This window comes from Phoenix dactylifera, unplaced genomic scaffold (assembly GCF_009389715.1).
Source record: "Phoenix dactylifera cultivar Barhee BC4 unplaced genomic scaffold, palm_55x_up_171113_PBpolish2nd_filt_p 000427F, whole genome shotgun sequence".
Lineage (NCBI taxonomy): Eukaryota > Viridiplantae > Streptophyta > Magnoliopsida > Arecales > Arecaceae > Phoenix > Phoenix dactylifera.
The window spans coordinates 73,630-97,220 of NW_024067863.1; the positions used below are offsets into that span (position 1 = coordinate 73,630).

At 37.9% G+C, this 23,591-nt stretch overlaps 1 protein-coding gene across 1 annotated transcript; it reads right to left on the bottom strand.

The window, feature by feature from the left end:
• Positions 1-1,043: 1,043 nt before the first annotated feature.
• On the bottom strand, positions 1,044-17,359 carry LOC120106005 (auxilin-related protein 2-like). The gene is made up of 8 exons (XM_039118828.1): positions 16,536-17,359; positions 11,593-13,108; positions 11,377-11,515; positions 11,170-11,267; positions 10,970-11,035; positions 10,710-10,799; positions 4,057-4,233; positions 1,044-1,294 (listed from the first exon to the last, which is right to left on the bottom strand). The coding sequence occupies exons 1-8, from the start codon at positions 17,201-17,203 to the stop codon at positions 1,256-1,258; spliced, it is 2,793 nt and encodes a 930-aa protein (XP_038974756.1). The 5' UTR covers positions 17,204-17,359; the 3' UTR covers positions 1,044-1,255.
• Positions 17,360-23,591: the final 6,232 nt, after the last annotated feature.

Genomic DNA, 23,591 nt, shown 5'->3' on the forward strand with positions numbered 1-23,591 from the left:
GATTTGATCTTTCCACCATTCACCCAAGTATTATACAATTTTTGGATCAAAATCTCCATGTCTGCTTAAAAACAATAGTTTATTTAACAAAGCAATTATTATTTGTAAAATTGCTAATAATTGCTGTTGCAATGGGTGTTTTGCTTTCTTAAGAAAGAAAATAAAAAACACCAATCAATAGCTTGGCTTGATGGTTAGTAGAGCCCTTGTACATAAAAGTTCTGGTATGAGATCATTTTTTGATGAACACAGCATTATCAAAACCTCGAAAAGTAACATAATCTCGCATCCAGCAAGCTGTATAACGAGCAACAAACACTCATGGGAGAGACCAGAAGGTGAGACCCCTCCCATTATGATTATATCCATTGGAATATTATATGCCTCATGATGAATGGAGAACAGCATGCAGATCTTTATAGTCCAGCCTACGAGAGGACTTGTAAACAACCACCTTGGAATGTAGGTAATTAGGGTTTGCCCTTCTCTCTCTCTTTGATGCTGGCCCCAGCTTTAGGTCATTTATCAAGTCAAGAAAGCCATACATGTCTGATGGAAGCTTCTTCATGGATAACGACAAGTAATTTTCGTCTGAAATCCCCCTTGCCTAGCTTCCCTTCTAGAATTTTTATGTCATTGTTCATTTCCTTATCTATGTAAAATGTCCGTTGATGTCGGCGTAAAGCTCTGTTCATGCAGAATTGAAAAATAACTATGGAAAATTAAGGGATGCATTGCAAGAACTGATGCTAGTAAGATAAATGGTGGCCAATCAAGCCAAGAAGACAGAGGTGCAAAAGAACATATATCCCGCATACCAAGGAATGTGCTAAACAAGGCGTGCACTTGGTTCATCATTTTGACGTGTTTAATCCTGATCTAACTACGAAGGAATAATTAGTCTGTATTCAATCTTGCAGAGTACCTCAATTGCAAATCCATGACATCAGATAACAGATAGAGAGTGCCGGGGTGCTCAACAAGTCTATAATTACAGAGAAGGTAAAAAAGCACAAAGAAGTCGCCTCAGATACTCATGACACTGGATCAAAGCAAGATATATTTCCAGCAGTCATAAAGAAACAATCCCTTTTCTAAAGGCAGCATGTAGTCAAGAAGCAACATTGAATGATCAACACATATGGAAACAAAAAAAATAAAAAATAATAGACATAACAAAGCTTTTCTGAAGCTGAGTACTCGCAGACCCTCCCCGATAGCTCGTGCAAGAAAACAAAGCCGTCCCATAAGAATCTTAAAAGAGCTCTTCAGAGTTGAATTTGTTCCAAGCTTCCTGTTTAATACCATGATGATGATATACATCAGAAATGAAGAGCTTGTATAATATTCAGCACAAATGAACACTTTCTCAAGTTCATCACAACCGTTAAGATTACCTTTGCTCACTTGCCCACTTTCAGAATCATTAAATGGTGTAACAATCACAAAAAATAAAGGCCAAAATGAGACAAACTATACTCAAGCACATGGACCAAGTTACAAAGATTACATGGCTACAGCATGATTGCTGCAGCAGCAAAAGTTTTCAGCTGGATTGCAGTCAGCCAGCTCATTGTTTTATCAAAGTTTATTTCCCAGGTCCCATAACCATTTTGCTAGCTTATACCCTGAAGCATTTACCCAGAAACAAGATGTTTTGGTCTAATCTCATTCAAATATGTAGCTGATCAGTTGGTTCATTTTAGTAGTTCCAGCAGTATCATTTCAGTTTCAGTTCAACTAGATTTAGCTGAAACACTTCCTATTTCAGATCACAGCCTAATTATTATGCTGACGATGAAATAAATAAGGCATTTTAGAAGCGCAATAAAATGTGTCGCTGCAACTCTTTTTCAGACTATTAAAAAGCCAAAATGTTTTAACCAAAATTATAACCCGTGGCTTCATAAAAATAAGTCGAGTATTCATGACAGAAACTCCATGGTAGTGCCTTCATTTGGCCAAAGCACTGAGACTACATTTTTCATCTCTTCAGGTTGCAATTCGGTGTCACGGTAAAATGAAATTAGTGGATTGTTTGAGAAAACCAAAGGTCTTATTTAGGTGAAAATACATTAACTTCTATATCCAGTCTACTGAATTAGTAGACATGCATTTAACTCAGTGATGCACGTACACCTGCAAAAATATGATGGCTGTCATCTTTTAGCAAGCAGTTCTGGAAATTAAACTCACACTCAAGTTAGGAGTAAATACTTGGGAAATGTCCAGCACTGCCTTCTGCTTTTCTGAAAGCACATTATAGAAACTTGCACAAAAGTTCCTCCAACAGAAGCACTTCTCATGTTTCACTTAATGGTAAACATATGTTGCAAGAGAACTCCATAGAAGCACCAATAGATAGATGGTGTGACAAACATACTAGATAGAAAAATAAGTGTGGATAGGTCAAGAGGGGTCTTTGTCTGGCATGAGTTAGAACTGACCTCCATGGGACATGAGCTAGACATGATGTCACCCATTTATGTAATTTGAATACATGCTGCTCCAGCTGAAGCCGGTTCCAATAGAATTTTATTGGTCCAACTTGTATAAACAGTAATCAGATCAATTCACTATCATTGCAAGATTTGGGAAATCTAGCAAAGTATTGGGTGAAAGAAACAGATTGCAAGGAAGCATTATTAGGGTAATTATAAGGGACTCTCTTTAGAAAAAAGCTCAAAACAACATACTTAAAATGGATCAAGAAATTGTTTTTGTCTTCATGGAGAAATCTGGATACCAGTTGAGTTTAAGATTTACGGAAGAAAATCAATTTGTTGTCCCAGTGTAAGTTGAGCTTTGCTGGTACAAAGAAAATGGCATGGATTCTTCAATAAGAGGAAATTTAGTGGAGCCAAAACCAGGGTTCCAAGTGATTGAAAACTTGAAATATAGTGGTAGAAACCCAGGTTTTTTTCATTTAAGCATGTTGACAGATACAAGTAGAAACATGATAATTATGTTGAAGTCCGTTCTTGGAAAGGTTCTAATGAGACAGAGGGGGGCCTTCATGGAGACAAGTCTGGAACAAGAATTTGGATGTACCTCATGTGGCTATCCCATGCACCAAAATACATTTACAGATGATCTGAACATGATATTTAATTTAGTTTATTCAGATAATATGGAAGTAATGTTTGACAAAAAAGGATTAATGAGTTTCCAAGCCCAATCAGCTTTCCAAGATTTTTTTCAAGAACATCAGGCAAATTGTTTCACTCAAAGAGTACCGAAACTTCTTTTAAAGGGAAAACTTCCTTGGGACTGGGACCTAACCTCTACTTGTCGTGTTACTAGGAACAAAAGTCTTTTCAGTCATTAAGATTTCTGCCTCATCGGCCATATAAAACAAGTTTCAGATTTTGACTCAGACGATGCCACAGACACACAGCCTGCTTGAATATGCATGTATAGTGTTAGGAAAATTCTTCTAGATAATATGCTGTACACTTGATTTACTTCAATCACAGAGGCCCATTCAAGGTTAGTTCATTTCCATGTATAGGTCCATCACAATGAATTAGAGACACAATTACTCTTTTCTGATATATATATATATATTAGAAAGGTACCCAGTACTGGTATAGTCTTAGTATGCTCCCATCTTGCAATCTACACTTCGTAACCGAGTATCAATTTACTATATGTATAGGTCCATCACAATGAATTAGAAATAAAATTACTCTTTTCTGATAATGTAAACAATGTACACAGTATTGATTTTAGTACCATTACTGGTACCCAACCGGTACAATGTTGGTACAAATCAGTTCTTGGTGTCGATACTCAGTATGAGGGGCATACTGAGTATCAGTTTACTACAAGTATGCCTGGTATGGACTACTATAGTCTGGCATTACACACCATGTATGTAACAACAATGATAGGTTCTCATGGATTCCTTCAACACCCCATAATTTGCATATTCATTAAGTAGTAAGCAGTATTAAAAACAATAACAACTCGAACAACATAGTTTCTTGATGACTGCCAAGAAAAAATATAAATCATCTAACCTGTAGGAAAATCAAACCATAATTGAATAGATACCTTTAGGAGATCAAAAACCTTCTCAGCAATATACTTTTGTTGAAGATTTGCACCCTTTTGCTGCACCTTATCAGGATGTATGCATAAGGTTGCTTTCCTATAAACCTTTTTCACCGCAGCAGCAGTAATTAAATCAGTCAGAGATACAGGCTGCCAGCCACATTCAGGCCAAAGCACCTGCTCGCAGTTTGCAACACAAACAAGAAAACGTAGTGAATGATAACTGACAGGGAAACAGTTTAACTTCTCATGCTCAAGCAAAATTAAAGTCTAGCTTTCTCCTTTTGTAAAAACAATTTCCAATAGGAGAAAACAGAAGGAACTTGAAATGAATCCTTATAAATTTCAATTCATAAACTACCTAGTCCTTTAGTGTTAGAAAAAACTTAATCCCTTCCTATATGGAATGACATATATTGCATGATACCTCCTCTGTTCCAAATTTTTATCAATTTAAGCAATATATCTTGCAGGCACCTAGTAAATGCGGTACATTTGCAGAGTGGCACAAATAACAAGCCATACATTTCATCAAATTTGAACAATGATAGAAATATGCTTAAATGTATTTTCATTTCTGAGACTCCAATCAGAGATACACTTAAAGTCTAACTCAGATAATCATGTCCATATTGCCAGATACATGCCTAAAGCATCTTTCTCATATGTTCCATATTGAAAACCAGAAAGAATCAGGGGGAACGACTAAATTGTTTGTCTTGCATATGGTAGAATTATGACAGTCAACATTTTTTGGCTCCTTTTCCTCTTCAATGTTCCATTGCTCAGCAGGTCACAGCGGCTTAAAGGATGGAGAAGGAGAATAGTCAAAAGAGGAAACTTCAATGTCATCTTTTTAATGCATCCACGATCATCCCCTTGCTTGTCAAGCATTGCTCCTGATCCATCCATCCCACCCCCACCCCCACCCCCCCCCCAAAAAAAAAGAAAAGAAAAGAAAAAAACTCCAAATGAAAAATCAACAGCAATAGCAGCCAAATCATTTTCCGCCCATCAGGCAAGCTCCATAATCATTTCCTCCTAGACATGATGGCCAAGCAGTAAAAGGAGAAGGTAGCAAAATGTTCCTATAGATGGATATTTCTTAAAAACCATACTGGTGACAAGCCATATATCAAGCTCCTTAAAAAATTTATAAAGAAGTAAACAAAAAATTTATAAAGGAAAGATGAGGAGAGGTGGCCTAGGTATCTGCTGTTAATGTCACACACAAGTTTGGCTTCCTAATAGCCTTTTCTAAATGCATTGTCAAGGCATGAAGGATGTGTGGTAGTTGTTTATCGATCTAGACATATATCAGGCAGTAGAAAAGGAGAGCTAGCAAATGCTCCTATAGATGGATCTATATTCAAAATCATACTGGTGACCAGCCATATGTCAGGCTCCTTAACTAGTAAAATTTAAAAGGATGAGGAGAGGTGGCCTTGGTAACTGATGTTAATCCTTCTCACAAGTTTGGCTTCCGGGGAGCATTCTCTCACAAGCATGATTAAGGTGGGAAGGATGTGTGGAAGTTGTCTATCACTACTCAAAAAGTAAGGGGGTAAAACCTCTAGATGGTTTCTCTTCCATACATGCACCAAGGAGGGATTTAAAGGGGAAGTTGGCTGTTATTGGAATCCAAACACGTAAATTTTACTACTGGCGAGGCGAGACATGAGGCACTCCTGGCGCGACGAGCAGTGCAAATTGTTCTGGAGCCACATGGACTTTGGAGTCAGGTCATGATAGCGAGATATGGTCATGCAAGCTCAGCTGGCCAGGTGGTGGGCGGCCGGAGGACATCTTTCATGTGGCGGGAGGTTGGGAGGTATATGCCTATGGCTCTAGCACATACTAGGTGGTTGATTGGCGACAAACGGAGCATTGACGTGATGGAGGACCCTTAGGTGGATGCACTTCCGTTGAGGCTATGGCGGACGATGATCAGCGGTAAGGGGACTGCGGGGCTCCGAGTGCAAGACCTCATGCCTAGGGAGGCAGAGTGGGATGATGACAGGTTGGGCCAGTTATTCGGAGAGCACTTAGCAGAGCGGGTACAGGCTCTCCCCATCCCGGGATCAGCAGGTCCAGATGTTAGGGTATGGAGCACCACTTGTAGGGCCAGACTCAGGGTTGGTGATGTTTCTCGGATTCTTCAGCAGGAGTCGGAGCTAGGTAGGGACTGTGGCTGGATATGGAGGTTTAGGCTACACCAGAGGGTTGCATTATTCCTCTAGAAGATAGCCTGGGACTGTCTGCCGACAAGCTTGGCGCTGAGCCGACGTGGTGTTAGCATTCCTCCTTTATGCCAGTATTGTGAGGTAGACGAGTCAGTGGATCATGCACTATTCCAGTGTGTTTGGGCGGGGGGGCTTGGAGGTTGTCCGGGATTCTGGTGGTAGCTTGGAGCCGGAGGGATTATTTTCTGGAGGAGGTCCGGCATTGGTCCAGTTCCCCCCAGATGAGTTCTGTGGCTATTAGGGCGTCCTGCATAGCTTACCAGGTATGGATGGCCAGGAATGCCGAGTTTTTGGCGAGCCTAGCCTGTCCCCACGGTTCGTGATGGAGCGGGCTCGGGCACAGGCAGCAGAGTTCCTTCATGCAGGTCTGGATCATAAACCTTTGACAGCTCGGGACACCTGGGGCTCCCATACTGCTTCAGCAGCTTCTCATACGGTGTTTTTCACCTGAAAGCCCCCACCCCTAAGCTTCCTCAAGGTCAATTTTGATGGCTCAGTCCTGGACGGAGACAGGAGGAAAGGAGCAGGTTTTGTTATCAGGGGTCCGAGCTCCAGCATGGTGGCAACAGGGGGTTGTCAAATCTTCGATACCTCGGTCCTAGGAGCAGAGCTACGGACGGCTTGGATGGGATTACGGTATGCACGACATGTACTTCAGGCGAGTTCCATCCTCCTAGAGGATGATTCGGCCACAGTGATCAGCTGGGTCCGGAAGGGCTCTCACAGGGATGGAGGAATTCATTCTTTGCTCCGTGATATATGGTTGATGGTGAGGGAGGGGCTTACTTTTCAGGCTATGCATGTTATTGCAAGGCAAACGGGGCGGCGGACTGGGTGGTGGAGTATGTTGCGAGCCACTCAAGAGGCACCCTATGGGTTGGTAAGGATGACTTGCCCGGTGCATTCCGGGACCTTTTGTTTGCAGATTCCGCTGGGTGTATTCGTACCCGTGTAGTATGAAATGCCCGTTTTTAGCACAAAAAAAAAAAACTCCAAAAGAATTCTCTTTTTATTATTTAAACGAAAGTGTGAAAGAAATACCTTTCCATTGTTCAAGAAAGAGATAAGTGAAAGAGCTCTAGCACACTTCTGTGGAAGGATAAGTCTTCCTTCACAGTGAGACCCTTATAGGGTTTTTTTCATTCAGCTTGCATAAGAAGGGATGAAAATAAAGGGGCACCTGTCATTAGTGCCCCAATAGACACCATAGTAAATACACACTCCCATCATTATAAGTAATGAAGAATTACTTTTATCTTCCCTTTGTTCAGCTATAGTTTGCAATATTTTAAGAGACTAGCTTGCAAAGTGCTACTAGATTTATTTTCAAACTAAACCAAGAGTATCAATGAAGCTTAACCTATAAAAGGATGACCATTCTTCTTGTAAGCAGCATATTTAGAATTTATATTGACCATTCTTCTTGTAGTCAGCATATTTAGAATTATATTGATAGATGTCGAGTTCTTTTCTTCTTCCAAAATTGCATTTCTGAAATGCCGAACTTCTCTAGTTCAGTAATTTCTCCATAGTATTGTGTTAGAATCTCGCAAAGACTGAAATACTCTTTTTGAGGGAAGTTTTCTTGAGATCACCCTCCTCACAAAGTTGTTTCTTGATGGTTAAAGTTTATGAACTTCAATTTCAATTTGGGAACTTATCCAAAATAATAACAGGAAGAATGTTGTTTTAGCCATCTCAAGGTTATAGGAGTGGGGATTTGGTTTAAACTAGTTTTAAAAAAAACCTTTGAGCTTAATGACCCATGGTAGTCTTAACCAATATTCAGTATCTTAATTATAGATAGTCACTACTAACTGCTAGTAGTTAGGTAGATGTACCATGGTGTGTCTTCTGCAGGTGATATTGCATTGCTTGGGGAGCAAAATGAGGGGGAGAGAGAGAAGACTAAAAACTACTGTATTTATAGAAGAAAGCTTGAAAGAGATTAAAAGTCCACAAAACAAAAATAGAAATGTACGAAATGCAATGTTAGTGAGAATACAAACAAAGATAAGGCTCCTATTAAGGTTGATTGATTATAAGATACCACAAAGTGACTGTTTTTATTATATAGGATCCAATATACAAATAATGAAGAGACCAATGAATATATGGGTGTGTGTGATAGAATTAGAGCTAGCTAACGTGCTTCTACGGCACGTGATGAAATATCTGGGTGAACTAAAGGAAATTTTTCTAGAATGAAAATAGATCTCGCAATGTTGTATGCCCCCAAAAGTAGGACCAAAGAAAAAATAAGTTTAGAGTTGCTGAGCCAAGAATGTTGAGGTGCATGTGTAGTAAACAAGCATAGAGTGAGAATGACAATATTAGAAGGGATGTAGTAATTGCATGAATCAAGGACATAGTGATGCAGAAATGATTGAAATGGTATAGGCATGTGCAACAAAGAAATTGAGGGGCTTCAGTAAGAACTTTGATGTAGAAAAAGGCACAAGGTTACATGGATGGAATAAGACAGGATAGGGAAAAGCTTGAACTGACATCAAAGGTGGCTAACAAGAAAATATGAATGCAATATGAAAGGTTGGCCATCGGAGTGAAAGGTCTAGAATAGAAAAACTGCAGCTAGGGGACCAACTAGCATCTACGTGCTTGGCAGGTAGCCCAAAAATAATATATTCATTAATTTATTAAAAATGTTTTTTTTTGTTTTTTTTTTTTTTGGGGGGGGGGGGGTGGTGCAAGGAATAGACAATATGAGGTCATTAAGGATGAAGGCAAATACACATATGTACATTTATGGATGTTTTGGGTGTGCGCCGGAATACATTTGAACATTGCAGCGTAGGTTAAATGCATCCCCTATTATTAAAAATTTAATATTCAGCAGCGCCTTACCGGTTGAACCTATCATTATTAATATTTAGCAGCAATTCTCAACCTAATAACATTCCTATACAAATGTATCTTATCTTTCACCTTAAACTACACCTTATCCGTTTAGATTGGTGTTATTTTGATAAGGCAAAGTTTGATCTTTTTAAAAAATTACAATTATGCTACCAATTCTCAACCTAATAACATTCCTATACAAATGTTGGCAAATTCTTAATCTAGGCAATTAAGAAGGGCTTCATGTGATACATGGAAGACCAATTTTTCAGAAGTAATTAACGTTCAAGTAATGATTAAAAAAAGAAATAAATGAGGAATAATTGACATGTGGCTTTTATTGATTCAGAAAGGCATCTGCGAGTTACAGAAAGATAAATTCGTGGGTGATGAGGAAGGGGGAAAACCTTTGAAGCGTGCATCAATATATATTTAATGGTGTGGAAATGTGCAGTATGCTGAGTGTTGGGACTCCCAAAGTTGAACCAATAACAGTAATGGGCCTTTACAATGAGACTTCATGGCATATTTAGCTCATTTCTAGGCTCTAAGATTTTAAAGGATGTTGAGGTCAATGTGTGAGAACTTGATAGACAGAGCTGCAATGAGAACATAAAGGACATTTAGGAGTTGCGCCCACTGGAGTAACAATCTGAAATAACATGTCTATCTGCAGCATGCGCAAGGATGAGGTAGGCCTCTAATCTTGGTGATTTGAAAAAAAAGGTGTAGAGTCACGACAAATTGGATGAACCATTGAAAATTGACCAGAAGATGGTTTTTTTTTACGTAACTCGACCTTATGAAAGAAGCACCAGGGAAGTAGGGCACATAAAAAGACGGACGGATTAAGGCTTGTTATTTTTGTACAATTGTTATATATAAAGGTCTTGCTGCTCTATTTTGGTTTTGACATTACAAACTCAATTTTTTGAAATTAATAGTCTGCAGTTCATGGACTACAAATGCAAAGCATGAATACCATAAACAGGAACAACTTCAAAGGCAAACGAAAATCAGAGGACATTCAGAGACCATTTAAGCAGTAAATAATGAACATGAGACAAAAAGAAAGAGTGCATCAAACAAACTAGTCAATTAGGCATCCCAAATTACTGGTAGCAGTTTGTAGAATCATGGTAACCTTTCTGCTGAAGGTATCATCCTATATAAGTGAATTTCAGATTGCAGAAGTTTGAAAAAGTAACTAAAATTCTGAAATTAGTGAATCAGCAGTAACTGCAATAGTCACATGCCATCGTCAAAAGATCATCCTCATGACTTCACCAAAGATGGTAAGCACTGCTATTACAGTCTAGCATGCAATTCCATCCAAACAAAGTCAATATCTAGGTTGTAAAACACCAAACAGAAAAGAACAGGTCACAGCCAATTAAGAGTGCACGCATCAGAATCTGGGGATGCCAAAAAACATTTTTTTTGGGGGTGGGGGGAGTAGGGGGTGGGTAAGTTTAGCAACACAAAATGACAATCAAGAAACATCAGCAACAAAGTCAACCAAGTTTATAAAAAGAAAGAAAACAGGCTCACATATTGCAATGTGGATAGTAAGGCACGTAAGTTGGCTTCTTTCCCTGCTGCCCACCGTTTTATCTCAGCATCCAGTGTTTCAGCGATCCTCTGAAAACAGCATAGAGCAGCATTAGAGGAAATAGCAACTTACATGGAAGGTCTTCAGAACAAGAACCTATATCAAATGTAATTGTAACTGAAGTGATCCTTTTGTATGTATAGTTTGAATGTAAATAAATGTGAATATTAACTGCTTCATTCAGGTATAGAGGGCTTACATGTCTCTCTGCCTGATCCCTCTGAGTTTGCAAATCACGCTCGTTCTTCTCGGCCAGAGCTTTTGCCTGGACAAACATACTTAGTCAAGCCAGAATTATAACATCTAAAGAGTATAGAGTTTCTTGTTTAACCATCAGTGATGAGTGCAAGTGCCTATCCTCAGTTTGAAGCAGTACAATATAGACAAAAACGCCATTACCGCACGCTCAAGTGTTCTTTGATGTCTTTCAAATCTAGCTTTTCTTCTTTCTTCGCTCTCTCCCTCAATATCTTGAAATTCTCCAGATGATGAAGGAGCTTCAAAAAAATTAGCAATAATAATATGTTAGTCGAATAGCAATTATTAAGTAAAAAAGAACTCACATGATGGCATAAATTAATGCTAGTTGCACCCAAAGAATACTACCTCCAAAAATGGAACTCAAGTCATCCGCAATATTTGTTGTAGATGATGCCTTTTTCATGGTGGATGAAGAACCAGAAGATGTCCTCCAAGATGCATCAGAACTGCCCCTGCCTTGAGCTTGAGTGTCAAACATAGTCTCCTGAAACATCCACGCAGCAAGTGATAACCTGCTTAAATCACAATGGATATGCTGACAAATTGAACATGGGTTCTCACCGCGGAAGTAGCCCTTTGTTTTGGTGCACTATTTGCTCGAGCACCCATACTAAAGAATGACTCAAGATCATTTTCGGTCTTGTTCTGCTTTCCTCTGGCAGCAGCAGCAGCCCTTTCACGAGCTTCAGCATTAGCTCTATCTACTGCTACTCTTTCAGCTCTCATCCGTGCTTCTGCTGCAGCTCTCTCCACAGCAGCCCTTTCAGCTGCAGCCTTCTCTCTAGATTCTGCAGCACCCCTCTCCTTTGCTGTAGCAGCCTTTTCCCTGGCTTCTGCAGCTGCCCTCTCAGCTCTTTGCCTTGCCTCTGCTGCAGCTCTTTCACGTGCTTCAGCCGCTGCCCTCTGTACTGCAGCTCTCTCAGCACGCTGACGTGCTTCAGCTGCTGCCTTCTCATAAGCGGCCCTCTCAGCTTTCGCACGGGCTTCAGCAGCTGCTCTTTCCCGTGCTTCTCTTGTAGCCCTTCCCACAGCTTGCCTTGCTCTTTCCCTTTCCCTCTCAAGTTCTAGTTCTCTCTCCCTTTCAAGTCTCTTTTGCTCCTTCTCCTTCTCGTCCCTTTCCTTCTGTTCCCTTTCACGATCTAGTCTTTCTTGTTTCTCTTTATCTTCTATATCCTGAGCATCTGACTTGGCTTTTCCATCTCTTTCTTGCTGTGCTCGTTCTCTCCCCCTTACCTCCCTAGCATGTTTAATCTTCGCCTCAGCTCTATCCATAGCCTCCTTCATAGCAGCTGCAGATGCTGCTGCAGCTGAATTCGTCTCAATTTCTCCTTCATTGGTGAATACTTCTTCATGATCATAAGCATATGTTTGAGGCTTTCCCATGGCAAAATCTTCTAATTCATCTATTGGAGATACACTAGATTTCTTCACTGAATCTTTAGGATAAGAATAGTTTTGACTAGGCTGTGAAAAAGGTTCATTTTCCCTTCTTTTGGTATTTGCTTCAAAGGGCGCTTGTTTGATGACAAGTGGAGGAGGAGGTCTCAAAGGTGGCGGAGCAGTTGTAGGTTGTGTAGAGAGAGGAATTTCATTAACAGTAAGCCATTGGTCACCTGTTCTCTCCAAATGGTCATGAGATTTTGGAGATTGATCTGCCATGGCATTTCTTCCATATGTATCTGATTTACTTGGTTGCATTTTAGGAGTGATATTTTCAGAAGCCTCCATTGAAGATCGTTGAGGTGGTTCTTTTCCAAAATGATGCCCAGGGCTCGTACCCTGGACATTATTTTGGGGGTTCTCATCCTGGTTGTCATTCATCTCACTTGTATATGAAGGCACTGAATTTGAGAAGCCATTAAACACATTAGCATCATCGAATATCGACCCTCTAACAGAAGAAGATCCAGTTTTTGTGCTTCCAGAATTGGTAGTCCTACTAATATGTTCCAAAGGGTCATTGAACAACCCAGATGATGAATATGGTGAGGTTGATGTCGTTTCCAAAACAACAAAAGGATCTTCTGAAGTACTGGCAGTTGGTTTAGCTTTTTGTTGGTTAGTCACTGGAATCTCCCTGCAAACAAATAGTAACATTTAAGGCAAGAATATGAATGGCCAATATGAATCGTTTAAATAACTAGAACACTGCACCCCCACCTAAACACACTCACAAAAATAAAAAATTAAAAAAAAAACTGAGGATGCATTAAATGACGAGTTCTACCAAATAAACAGCATTTTCGGAGTATATTTTCCACATGGCTGGCCAACAAGCTTGGGAGGAGGGAAAGAACTAACACAGAACCAAGACAATTCATGCAAATCAGATGAAAATGTGAAATGTAAAGATAAAGTATATGACATCTTCATACAGTCACAAATAGATGAAGATATATCGGGATATAAAAAAGGAAAAATGGTTACTTAGAATAAGGATCTTAACTATTAAAACAAATTCTGTTAAGCACCCATGTTGTACAACATATCAATATCCATGCCGCTGTCAGTATAAGTGCAACAAGTTAGGCAACATAGTTGACCACTAGCCTGTGCCAACAAACAATGATGCTTTCCTAGTTGAGGATAAATTAACTTGGAAGTGCTCTGAAAAGTTGAGAGTAAACACTAATTAAAAAATATCGATTGTGGATTATATAAGATGGCTAGAGAAAAGCAATGAAATATAAGGACAGGTAAATAAATGATCATCATCATCCACGCCTTTTTTCCTCAAAATGGGTCAGTTACAGAGCATAGCTCTGAATCCAGTCAGCTACAGAGTGCAACTCAAAGTCAACAAGACTCCACTGAAGGAATAAGCAAATCCTTACTAGCAACTCACAACTCGCCATCGATCGTCTAAGTACTGGTGTCAAGTCCTGGTTGGGAGAGAAAAACCATGGAAGCTATAAAGCCAGTTGGCAATTGGCTGTTGAAAGAACTAAAATTATGATTGTAGTTTAAACTCATGTTACTTAGAAGCAGACCTCTAATATCCTCATCAAATTATAAAAATTATAGACAAAGAGAGAAGTTGACAAGACTTTGACATGGTGAACTTTTTTCATCGAATTGATGCAGTATTTCATGTATGGTTGAAAATAATAATAATAGATAATTCATAAAAGACTCTCCCAATTATTGATTTAATCCTTAATCCTTTTTACAAGTAATATTTAAAACAAGTGGAGAAAAAAAAGCAGTTGAACCCTCTAATAATGAGCCATAATCCATAAGCCAACTAAATGTATAAGCCCGGTTATTTGATATAGATGAGTCATGACCAAAATATAATCAACAAAGCCTAATAACAGCTATCTAGGGACAATACCTTGGAACCGTCTTTCTTCATTCAAAGAAAGTGGTATCACCAATCATGATACATATAAGATGATTTGTAGATTATCCCAACACATATAAGAAATAATGAAAGTAGAATAAAAATGCGTAGTTCAAAGAAAGATGGCAATGACAACACAAATCATAAATTGTAGCCAAGAAACAATCTTGAGAACCTTTCACATGTAAACTAAGGTTTGAAGTTTTGAATAAAATGGATCAGTTTTGGCTAAAACCAGAGCCATGGCCAGTTTTGAAACTAACTGGATTGAGTCCATTGTTCAGTGGTTTTGTCTAGTTTCTACCAAAATAGACTGAAATTGGTTATGAACGATCTTTTTGTTCATTATACTGATGTTTTAGCATCATTTCAGGGTCTCCGTTCATATTGGCAATTTATGCCATTTTTTTATCCATTTTTTGAAAATAAAGGTCGCTAATTATCATCGAATGTAGTAATGTTTTTTGTTTTCTTTTGTTTCTTTTTTTTCGTTTTGAGGGGTGAGGGAAGAATGGGAGGGAATACCCACCCAAGAAAAATTACAAAGTCCATGTATTTGGCGACCACACAAGGATTGAACACAGAACATTCTCGAAGGAGAGGAGGGGGCACTACCTAGTTCACCAAGATCAAACATGAATGTTTGGAGTTTTGTAGAAACTTTAAGAGTTGGCAGTGTGACTCTAAAAAAAATACATATGACAGAAACATTGGATCCAACAGTGTCAATTTTGTGCAACCAGGAGATAGTGTAACAGACTGAGAAAAAGATAAACAGAATTTTTCAGGTCTTCTTTTCTTGGTGGTATGGTTCAAGATTTGACATAGTATGTGTACTACAACTTACAATGCTCGAACTTTGCCTGCAATGACACAGGAAAAATACAGGAGCCGCCCTGATGTATATTCTATATATACGTGAACATAAACACCTTTTAATTACAGTTTCTGAGTAGCCTTACAAAATACATAGACATATCCTCAACCTGTAGAATAAATATTTGATACTAACAATCACATTAAAGACTCCAAAAACTACACAAATATGGAAACTGCACTTTTTAATAACTCCAACAAAAATAAACGCCAACGGAAAATTGAATATATGTGTGTGTGTGTGTGTAAGCATTGGTTATATACACACTTTACTCTTTGTCACTTTGTTATACAGCATACTGGTTGCTAGATTCATGGGTATACCAATATTGATTTACATGGTATGTTGATGCATACACCTTAAGATCCAAAAGGATGCATATAATGTTTGTTAGGACTCGAAATGATACATGGTGTATGATACATTTCACATATCAGTATATTTGTACCGTGTCTTTAAAAAGAACAAAATAAAAGAAAAGCAATAATGTAGAAGATTTGAAAAGGTAGAGCTAACCTGAAAACTTTTCTCTAACTTTTAAACATTCCAATACCTTTAGAAGCAAAGAGATAGTAAGTTAGCAAAATTGGGATGGCATTTGATTGACAACTAATACATTTACTGCTGCTCTTAGCTCAAAATAGCCCACAGAATGAAAGAAGGAAACAGAGTGAACTTGCAGCTAGCAATGGGCTTGACAACATGAATTAATGGATTATGTTTTCACTCTTCAATATGCCATCAGCTTCTCCTTCCTTCTTTAAGAAAAACAGAGTGAACTTGCAGCTAGCAACGGGCTTGACAATATGAATTAGTGGGTCATGTTTTCAATATGTCATCGGCTTGACTTTCTTTCTTTAAGAAAACACCGTTTCTCTGATGCAACTTTTTAGTTCCTAAAAAACACTCAGAAAATAAGGGAATGAAAGAAAAAACAGAAAATTAATAACAACAAGCCTAAATCCTCACATCTATTACTTCGAACCAGTATTTAGGAACAAATATTTAAGGAGAAAAACAAGCGACTATAAAGACTAATTGGAACCATATTTAAACAGATTCTCTGAGATTCGATTGAGATAATGCTCACGAGACAAAAATTCTAATATCAAATTTTCATTAGAAGAATGTAAGTTCAATAAGGATAATTAGCATCCAACATTGGTCCAGGGGTGCAACATTGAAGGGAAGGCAAAAGATACTAAGACAAGAGCACCAAGAATTTCAACATTTACAGCAGAATAAGATCACCAAGAGAGATCATTGATGGAGCCAAGATTGTACCTTTTATGCGGAGGACTGCTCCCACCGAATCCAGGTATCAGCTCCTCAAATCCAGAGAAGTCCTGGTCCTTCTGCTCCCCGGGTCTCTTATCACCCGCACCCTTTGACTCCGGCATTGCCTTCCCGAGATTCTCAAGAAGATCATCATACGGAGGTGAGGAGACGTGATTGGATCCGGCCGACATCGAGGTGAAGACATCATCATACTTGATCGACGAGCTCTTTATGCCCGGAACCCCATCAAAAATATCATCATCATAGACGGGCTTATCATATACGGGCAAGGACGACGACGTCACCGGCTTCGCCCCGGAATCCTTGAAACCCTCGAAAATGGAGTCAAAAGAAGGAGGGGAGGTAGCGGAGCCCGAGCGGCCATGGGAGGTGGAGTTCGACTGACTGGGGGGGCCACCGAAGACGTCGTCGTAGGCCGGAGGGCTCCGGTTCTCCGAGATTTCGACGCCGTGATCCCCAAGGAGGGAATCGCCGGTGGAATTCCAGCCGGATCTTGACTTGTTCCAGGAGGTGGAGGCGGGGGAGGATCGGGCGGATCCAGTCCCAAGATTGACGCCTCCGACGGAAGCGGCCTTGGAGGCGGCCATGGGGGCGTTCTTGCCCTGGGGCCGGAAGCCGAAGTCCCGGGCCAGGAGGCCAGGGAACTCGTCCATGGTCTGTGGGGGAGGCGACGGCGGATCGGGGCGGAGATCGAGCTGGTCGGTCGGATATCTCGGCGGGGGGCTTCGATCTCGGCGAAGCTCCGGTGATCGGCGGCGAGGGGGCGGACGCCTCGGAGGTTGGGGGGCAGAGAGAGTGCAAGCCCGAGAGACCGAGGTTGGTGAGGTGAGATCGGGGATTAAACTTTTGGCTCCCGCAGTGGGCCCCGGTCGAGAGAGAGGAGGACGCGCCTGCCTGGAGATGGACTGTTGTGATTCGTGGAGTAAGAAGTTTGCTGTGTGGAGCTGCGTGCTGAAAAAAAAATTTTGATTAGGGGAGAGCACTGCTGAGTGCTTGATTAATGTAATGCATTTGGGATCTTACCATGGCAACATGGCATAGGAGGATGATGAATTGACTAGTCTAATTAAGATATAGAAATGACTTTGTGTGTGCTTGGTGTTGCTTTAAAAAAAAAAAGAATTTACTTTTATGATTCTTAAAGGAAAAAAAGTTCTTTCTCAAAAAATATGTGTATATATATAGGTATGTATGTACCTATATACGTAGACTTTTCAATTTTACCCCTTCTTACATTCACCATTAAATTTTTGATATTACATTTTTTGTTGTAATGTGATCCTTCTGTGCGTCTATATCAACTAGCTACCAAGGGACTGCATATCTAATTGAATTGAATTATTTCTACTAGTTTACAACATTGAAATGGTCTCTTTTTTTTTTTTTTTTTTTTTGGGGGGGGGGGGGGGGGGGGGGCACATATTTTATGCATCATATATTATTTTTTTATTAAACATTTTCTAGAAGATTATATGATTTATGATCATTCTGTATTTATTCTACTACTAAAAAGTAAGGTAGAACGTTGATCCATGTGATCTAAAATAAAAATTTGTCGATAGCTATGCATAATCTTTTTTCTTTGATGGAAAGACAAAAATAAAGTATATTGTATTTCATTCTTTTAAAAATTTGAAATTTATTATTTAAAAGTTAAATTGATATATTTTATTTATTTTGAAATAAAATTTATATCATTTAGTTTTTCTAAGTATTAAATTTTAACAGTATCAAAAAATAAAATGAAGTATATTTATTTTTTATCAAATAAAAAGGAATATGCATAGCAATTGATAAGTTTTTATTCTAATTATTGTCATTAAATCACATGAATCTACATTCTACATTGCTTGTCAATTTTTAATGAAAAATTAATGTATAATGTAGAGAAATATATAGAACTAACAGAATTAAATGTCTTTTAATTACTCTAGATTGTAAAATTTGAAAATATGCAAAAGAATAAATAGAATATATATATATATATATATCATTTGTTTCAAAGGGGAAAAAATATTTCAAATATTATAAGTTAGTTGCAATAACTCGATTCAATGAATATAAGTAAAATAAATCATCATTCTAAGCCATCTTCAAATATTGACTTAGTGGTTGAGATGTTTCTGTTTTATTTGATGGTTAGGATTTAATTTAGCTTTCAAATAATATTTTAGTTCTATTTTTAGATCTGTTTCTATGAGGATAAAATATTATTTTATAAATTTAATAATATTTTTATGGCATTTTAATGGTGTCATCTAATGTAGAGGGGTGGTAGGGGCCAAGATGTAAAACAACTCAATCCAAAAGTTAATATGCAAATTGCAACTTCATAGGGGTAAACACATAATTTGGCATTTTATATAGAATGTACGCAAAACTTTCAATTTTCAAACATAGAATGAAGGGAGAGGGGTGTCCATCAGAGTAAAAAAAGAGGGGTATATTTGTCATCAAGTAGATGGTTTGCTTGTTTTAAAGTGGCCATATTTTCTAATCCCCGACTTATTTATTATCTCTGTAGAAGGCCACGGCTGAAAAAACTGTAAACCCATTAACTTTAGAGTATGCTAGGTTGGAGAGTGTTAGACTCTGGAATGAAAATGAGTGGCTCCCATTCCAGCTATTTAGATGGGGGAGTCCCATTCCCATTCTAATTCTAAGGAGGGATGGAATGCCTCAATTCTCTAAGATCCAATCCCTATTCTCTTATAGTATTCAAATTCCATTCCAATTCTGATTTTGATTCTGATGACGAACCCACAATGAGGATATGACCATCCTGATTCTCATTCCGATCTCGATTTCAGCCACGAACCAAATGAGTCTTTAGAGGCCAATAGTTTAATAAGACAAAATCATCTAGAAACCTAGTGCAATAATAGATGATAGAAGGCACATAAAAAAAAACTATCGGCAAGGTTAAGCAACATGAGGTTCAAATAAAATTGCATATCAATATTCAGCATTAAAATCATAATATCTATTTTGTGTGCTGAGGTTTTATCTTCCAAGGATATAACACTTGGCTCAATTTGTCGGTCGAAGAGTAAGTGCAATATGCACATTTTTAGGAGACTGATATGGAAGATAAAGATATAGCTACCCAATGAGATGACTGCAAACATCTCAAATTTATGGATAGAGAGAAAAGCAGCAAGCATGTGGACTTTGGCTGTAGTGTTGTTTATATTACATGATCACAACTATAATATTATGAGACAGACTTCGAGTTTCAAATTGCACTAATATGCGAATAGAAACTACCATTTAGATATAAGCAATAGTAATTGTTTATGCAATTGGTGTTGTCAAAAAAACAAAAGAAAAGAAAATGCATCCAAATATGAGAAATTCCTTGCTTAATCTATTTTGTAGTATTAAATCCCTACCCGCAAATGTTGACCATCTCAAAAAGGGACTCAATACCTAAAGAGTTTAGCAAAATTAATTTCAACAAGAGTAGTAGCTTACAATCACAAGGCCATAAAATTTAGACATCAATCAAAACTTCAAGTCAAATATATGATGGAAAAATTTAAATGCACACGTGGCCCGAGACTTGGTCGGTGCGCATTTGAAATTGGAAATGCCCGTTGGGCGTTTTTGCTGGGAATGACGTGGGTCAATCGCGAAATATCCGCTGGGATGTTCGCTTTGGGAATAAAAGCAAGCGTTTGCGAAATCATCGTGGGTACATCCGTGGATGGCGCGGACGCATCCACTAAAAGACCAAATTGCTCCTGCTCAAAACTCCTATAAATGCCCCTTGATTTCATCCTACGAAAAAAATAGAGAAAAATACTGAAAAAAATTATGGAGAAAAATTTTTCCTCCTCTTAGTCACTTATGATTTTTATTTTTGCTCTTTTATATTTTATTTTATTTCTTTTATTTTGTTCTTCGCTGGATCTGCAAGTCCGATCGGGTTCGTTTTGACTTCTTCCGAGACGTACCGAAGAAGAAGTTGTAGAATTGTCGTATCTCAGAAGAGGATTGTTGGAAGATCCGTACGTGGGGGTAAATACTTATTTGGGACAGCGTCTACGCACTTCGACATGCCTTCAATTAGGCTATTTTCTCTAACTTATATTTTTAATTTAATATTAGTAGATCTATAGGATTTGCAATTTTGTGATTTAATTTTATTAAATGAATAGATCTATTTTGTGCTAGAATATATTTCTTTTGTATTAAAATAGAATTATTTTGATGTCGAATATAATATATATATATATATATTATTCCCTATAAAGACTTTCCATTAATTGTAATTTTAGATTCATTTATTTATTTAGATATTATATTGCTAACAATCCAAAGAAGTGTTTGTTTATTTTTATGTTAGTAATATATAATCCAGTAAATCATTTTAAAAAGGTAATAATTTGTTTAACCTCCAGGAGATTTATCATATCTCCATTTGGACTCCTCAAGGAGTAATTTCCATATCCTATTCAAACAAAAAATTTGAAAATTATTTAATACATAATAATTAATTTATTGAATTGACTTATTAGATCTTAATCGATTATTCTAATAAGGTAATAAATCTTATAATTCATTGAATTGACATTTTAAATCTCAATTACAATAATTGATTTGCTAGCACAAAATTAGAATCAATTCTTCTAATAAGGTAATAAATCTTATAATTCATTGAATTGACATTTTAGATCTCAATTACAATAATGATTTGCTAGGATAAATTTAGTAATCAATTATTCTAATAAGATAATAAATCTTATAATTTATTGAATTGACATTTTAGATCTCAATTATAATATTTGATTTGCTGGCACAAAATTAGTAATCAATTATTACTAATTCGAAAAATTCAAATGAAAATTTTGAAAATTGGTTAATTCGTAACAACAAATTTAAGTTTGCACTTAGACTTTTGTAAAAATTAAATTTGTGTGATTTCTAGTGATTATATCCACTAACTAATAGTGTCAAAGAAAAGCTTGTCAAAAAGGCATACGTGCCTAAGAAAGGCTGGTACTTAAGTGAGTCTAGTGCTCTACCACCGATCTGGAGCTGATTTGGCTATTATTTTTTGGATATATCAACTAGACATTCAAAATTCAATACAAATTTAATGCAATCTTTTGACATAGACTTTTTGCCTTTATTCAGGTTTCTGTCATTTTTCTATAATGTTGAACCTATGGCCTCAAATACTAGTGACCACCTTAGTGCCAAATCTGAAAAATTTGTTGGCCATAACTTTAGGAGATGGCAGAACCAAATGCGGTTCTGGCTTACCACATTAGGGTTAATCTCAGCCATAGGTGAGAGCACCATTGAAGTTGATAATGGGTCCAACCCAACTACTTCACGATATGCTACTCGCCAAAACTCAAACAGGAACTCAACCTCCTCCAACACTGAACCTTCTGCCTCCACCAGCACACCCTCTAGGACACCTGATGAGATAGACTATTATTGCATCCATAAAATTCTAGGTGTCCTTTCTGAGAGGCTGTATGATATCTATTACACAGCCAAGAGTGCCAAAGAACTCCGAAAAATCCTAGCAAGCAAATATGGTCTTGATGATGCTGGGGTGAAGAGGTTCAAGGCCTCCGATTTCAATAACTTTAGGATGGTGGACTCAAAGCTTATGAATGACCAAATCTATGATTTTGAAATCCTGATCTGCCAGCTTAGTGCTAATGGAACCAATTTGGATGAATCATTTCAGGTAGCCTGTCTGATAGATAAACTACCTAATTTCTGGTCTGATTTTGCTAAGACTCTGAGCCATACCCAAGGAGGTCTCACCTAACCCAAGTTTTGAACTCCATTTGAATAGAAGAGCAGCATAGGCTCAAGAGTAAAACCTCTACTAGCCACAAGAATAATGCTTATAATATAGAGGTCCCACCTAGAAAAAATCAAAACCGACCCTTCAAAAATAAGCATTACAAAAAGAAACCTTACAACCCTAGAAACCCTAACCACCATAATGGAAAACCTATCCAATCACAGGAGCAGAAGAAGAAGAAAGAGAATGATCGTGTCCGTTTCTGTTATGTGTGTGGTCGGACCAACCATTTATCTCTCCGGTGCTTCTATAAGAAGACTGCACCTCTTCAATCCAAGAAAAATTGTCCACACACAATCAGTGCTCAAGTCAACATGGTGACTTCTGGCACTGGCTCTTTTGAGACAGCTTTCAAGTTTGTTTCCTTCACTCCTGAAGTTAACATGACTTTGCAAGCACTTGATTGGTGGATTGATACCGGAGCTGGTACTCATATTTGTTCGGATCGCTCCTGATTTTCTTCTTATCAGGTCTTAAGTGGAGGAGCTGTGATCATGGCAAACAGCTCGGAGGTGCGTATGCTATGAGTGGGACGAGTGGACTTAAAGCTCGCCTCTGAAAAAGTCCTGTCCCTACACGGCGTCCAATATGTTCCAATTGTTAGGAGAAACCTCAATAGTCGTTCCTTGCTTATCCAGCAAGGCTATCGCCTTATTTTTGAGTACAATAAAGTTGTAATTTCTTATGGTGTAATATTTGTAGAAAAAGGGTTTCTAGGTGAAGAATTGTTTAAGTTGAATGTAATAGCTCATTCAATGAATGAAAATCCTTTAATTATGAATATAGAACCTCCTTCTATTTGGCATGATAGATTAGGTCATGTAAATTATAATTCAATTAAGCAACTTATGAACCTAAATCTAATACCAAAAAGTGATCTTAAGAACCATTAGAAATGTCAAATTTGTATAAAAGCCAAACTCCCTAAGAAGCCTTTTAAATCTATTTATAAGGATTCATCAGATGGATATCAAGACATCTTTTCTAAATGGAGACTTAAATGAAGAAATCTATATGGATCAGTCAGAGAAATTTGTAATCCCAAGCCAAGAAAATAAAGTTTGCAGACTAGTAGATCTCTTTATGGTCTTAAACAAGCACCCAAGCAATGACACTTAAAATTTAATGAAACCATAATGACATTTGAATTTGAAATCAATAGCACAGACGAATGTATATATCATAAGAGAGTTGGATACAAATTTGTGATC